This window comes from Gobio gobio, assembly GCF_949357685.1.
Source record: "Gobio gobio genome assembly, chromosome: 6".
Taxonomy (NCBI): Eukaryota; Metazoa; Chordata; class Actinopteri; order Cypriniformes; family Gobionidae; genus Gobio; species Gobio gobio.
In genome coordinates this window covers 52,794,462-52,798,431 of record NC_137102.1, presented here as the reverse complement: position 1 = coordinate 52,798,431, position 3,970 = coordinate 52,794,462, and the positions used below count along the sequence as shown (strand labels likewise).

The 3,970-nt window shown below is 37.1% G+C and overlaps 1 protein-coding gene across 1 annotated transcript; it reads right to left on the bottom strand.

The window, feature by feature from the left end:
* Positions 1-384: 384 nt before the first annotated feature.
* LOC307127440 (uncharacterized protein) lies at positions 385-3,588 on the bottom strand. Its single transcript, XM_079818657.1, has 5 exons — positions 2,747-3,588; positions 1,602-2,602; positions 1,189-1,258; positions 940-1,114; positions 385-754 (listed from the first exon to the last, which is right to left on the bottom strand). Exons 1-5 carry the CDS (start codon positions 2,964-2,966, stop codon positions 592-594), a joined length of 1,629 nt encoding a protein of 542 aa, XP_079674783.1. The 5' UTR covers positions 2,967-3,588; the 3' UTR covers positions 385-591.
* Between the last annotated feature and the right edge of the window lie 382 nt (positions 3,589-3,970).

Sequence of the window (3,970 nt, the reverse complement as noted above, 5' to 3'; positions counted from 1 at the left end):
TGTCTATACCAATACAGTGACTAACTGGCAACAGTGTTGCCAGTATAATACTGTGTCTATACCAATACAGTGACTAACTGGCAACAGTGTTGCCAGTATAATACTGTGTCTATACCAATACAGTGACTAACTGGCAACAGTGTTGCCAGTATAGTACTGTGTATATACCAATACAGTGACTAACCGGCAACACTGTTGCCAGTTTTATACCGTAAATCAGGCATTACAGTTGATAACTGGCAGCAGTGGTTTCAGTTATTTACTGTACAGTAACATACATATACATTTAAATAATTTATAATGCAGTACTCATTGTGGTACTCTTAAACTTACGAAGCATTCTTTCATGTTACTTCATTTAAAAAATAAAATAGAAAGAACTTTTAAATCTTTACACAAATTCACTTTATTACTTAGGTGTTTATCCCAACATAACAGAATTACAAAAACAGAAAGAAACAACCTGTTTGTTTTTGATACAACACCCAAAAATCTCTCTGTCACCAATGACCCTCATGTTATTTAAGTTAACATAAATTAAATGACCTTCTCATATTCTTACAAGTAAAACGTTAACAAAAATATTTTCACTTAGTTGCCTGTTTTCCACTCAAATTCGGTGAGCCTCTGCAAAAATGTATGTACATGTGGATTTATGTTTTGAATCTTTCTTTTAACAGATGACCCAGTTTTACGGCTGGTTCCAGCTTTGGAAGCACACTTTGTCCCCTCAGGATTAATCCTCACTAAAAACCTGTTGAGTAAATCAGACAACAACTATTTTAGAAATGGAGTAACAAATTAAACAGTTCAGAAAAACATCATACTAAAAAAAAAATAAAAAAAAAATTATATAATATTATATATATATATATAAAAATAAAATGCACAACTGTGGCAAACTCATGTTACATTATTGAACAATTTTTTAACATGTACCTTTGAATGAGTTCTAATGTGGCACTGGCTGACTCTTGGTATTCAATGTTAAAAACATAGAACACGCTGAAAAACACAGAGAGTGCCGCAGAGAAATCTAACTGCTCATCAATGCAATGTGTCACTTTTCCCTCAATGCTGACCATCCACTTAGATGAAGTTAGAAGGCTGTCTCCTGAAACAGCCATAAAACTCACCATAAAAAAACTGCCAAACACATTTACTATTTCTCATTTATTTCATACTTACCAAGCATGATGAGCCTTGGTGTGACTGGAAGACGGAGCTCATTTTCCACTGACATTTGGGTTGAAGTTTTCTTAGAAAAAAAAAATTGCCAAACATTACAAAGCTGTTCAAATTCTTTTACAGCTAAGGTTGATTCTGATTTGTGAGCACACCCTTTAGAGTGAAATGTCCATAGAAGCACTTATGCTCTGTGTAGCATCATACAGGCCCATACTACAAAAATAATTGTCAAACAGACAAGGCCTAACAGACTGTACTATGTAGCACAGACAGACATCATACATCCAACTTTTTTTTTTTCAAATCTTTGCCCATGTTTATACAGGTATGTCACATATGATCTGTGAAACCAAGCCTACAATTATTATTTCAAGGTATTTCTTTACTAGTCATGTAATGTTTTAATTACTTACGTCTACTAAAATGAAGAGAGAGTTTTCTTTCTCTTTGAAGTGTTTCATTGTCAGTAGGATGGCTGATATGGCAGTCTTATCAGTGCTTGCTGGTGTGGCTTCAATTTCTCTGAGGAGAGCCTGGACCTCGGCATTCCATTTTAACGTCTGTTTTTGAAAGTAGTTCACAATCCGTATGCATTTTCCGTTCTGGCATTCACTCAAGCAACTGCTTATATCAACACCTGTAAGTGTTTCAAAATGATTGCATAGGCCTCTTTTACTGAAAAGATATGGCCATTCCAGTGCTATGTCACTAATGGCAGGAGGGGGGCATGAATTAATCATTTTGCGCTGAGCAATATAAGTCTCTTTCATTAGCTTGTCCACATCAGACAATTCACAAGACCTTGGGCCTCCAGACTGAAACATTTCTAATAAAGTCTGTCTCTTAATTTCAAGAGATTCAGATGTCTCTCCATCTGGCATGGAGGTAGGTTGCCAATTAATGCATCCATAACTGTCAACTTTACATCGAACTTTTTTGACTATGTTGTCCTGTTCTTCATCAGCTTTGTTGGTTCTTTTTGGTTGACGAATCCGGTGTGCTACATTGTCTCTGTTGACATGTTCTACTCTGGTTCTCAGCTGTCTTTGAAGTGAACTATAGCCTTTCCCCAGTTGTTCCCCTTCCTCCGTAAAGTCTCCAAATGTTAAGGGAAATTTGGAAAAAATGTTTCTTGCCACTTCCCCACAGTCTGCCAAGCTTGGGTTTGGGCAAAATTCTCTTATGGCTGCTACAACAGCTCTTATAAACTCTCTTCTTGGTCCAAGAGGAGCCTTCTCCTTATTAGACGCTGCATGAAGAAGGGCTGCAGGCATGTGGTTCCAAGGAATCTGAAACATACTTAGCCAGTATGAATTTGAAGGAGTGTAAGAAGTGGATGGCTGTTCTAAGTCTGGTGATGGTAACGAGGTGAATGTTATTTCTAATGACGTCTCATCCACTTGGTCTCTCAATGCTTTGAAAAATACATACAGAAAAAGAAAGTGAGACATATAATGTACATAATATGCATATTATACAAGTATATATGTCTACATATATGGAATATGATGTTGAAAATAATGATCATAGACATGTAATCAGAATTGATTTGGCTTACCTATTTGTTTAAAAGCCATCATTAGTTTTCGACATTGTATTGGAAGTAAGATGTCTTGAAGGTCTGTCAGCTCTACTAGCGCAAGGTCCTGTGTCCTCTCAACGCCCACCACAAAACAGAGATGATTGACTACTACATTAAGTTTTGGAATATCCAATTCTGGAAGAATTTTTGTGATTTCTTGTTGAATCAGCTCAGTATCTAAAGTTAAAAAGAACATATGGAGTGATGTAATGACACCACAGAAAGGCCTGCCACTTCATACACCGGGAGGGGATAGTAATTCAAGAGATTGTCAGCATTAACACACACATACTTGAGATCAGTGTTGTGCAGAGAGTGAAGTCCAAGGTCAGATAATAGCACAGAGTCATACAGTTTGACAACAAAGTAGACATTGGTTGGATTAATAAGTATCAGTGATATTTTCCCAAAGACAAACCCACAGCTGCTCTGGGCTACAACAACTACAAGGCCATTGGTATATTTGGTTCCTTTATAAACAACCCCTGACACCTCTGAAGTACTCTGACTGACACAGTTAGCTGTCCTTATTGCATGTTGTATTTCTGTATTGTATAACTGGTCATTGTGTTCACGTGCTTCACTGACAGACTGAATTTTAGGAGGGAATAAATTGCCACAAGCTAGATAGGACTGAAGCAACTGGTGCCTTTCCGCCAAAGTTTTACAAAGATGAACAAAATTATGCAGTTTCCTTGCACAGTTTTTAAAATATGAATGTTTACTCTCAAACCTGAGCGTCCACGAGCGAATCAATGGGCCAAAATGTAGTATAAGATCTGCATAGTGCAACAAGTAATGATGTTTTGCTTTCAGATTTTTACCAGGAAACAAGGTACTTCTTAAAGAAACATATTCTTGTGTTAAAAACTTGAGGTAGCCTATCTCATTATGACTAATTTTGGGCGCACAAATCACCTCAACCATTTCCTTTAGTTTAAGGCACAACTGCCAAACCTCACTGTCCATTGCGTTTTGCATTTTATGTCCTATATAAATTGGTAAGAGCCTCAAGAGACACCAGTTCTGTGCAGCAGAACCACCAAGTCGTCTTGCATCAGCTTTAATCACACATGGGGCATTGTTACAATCACTTCCTAAATGTCTGAATTGTGCAATGGCTCTATTCAACTCATTGTAGGTAAAGTGCTTTTCAACTGAAACCAAATGTTTAATGTAAAGTGCCAAGTCATCAGCCAC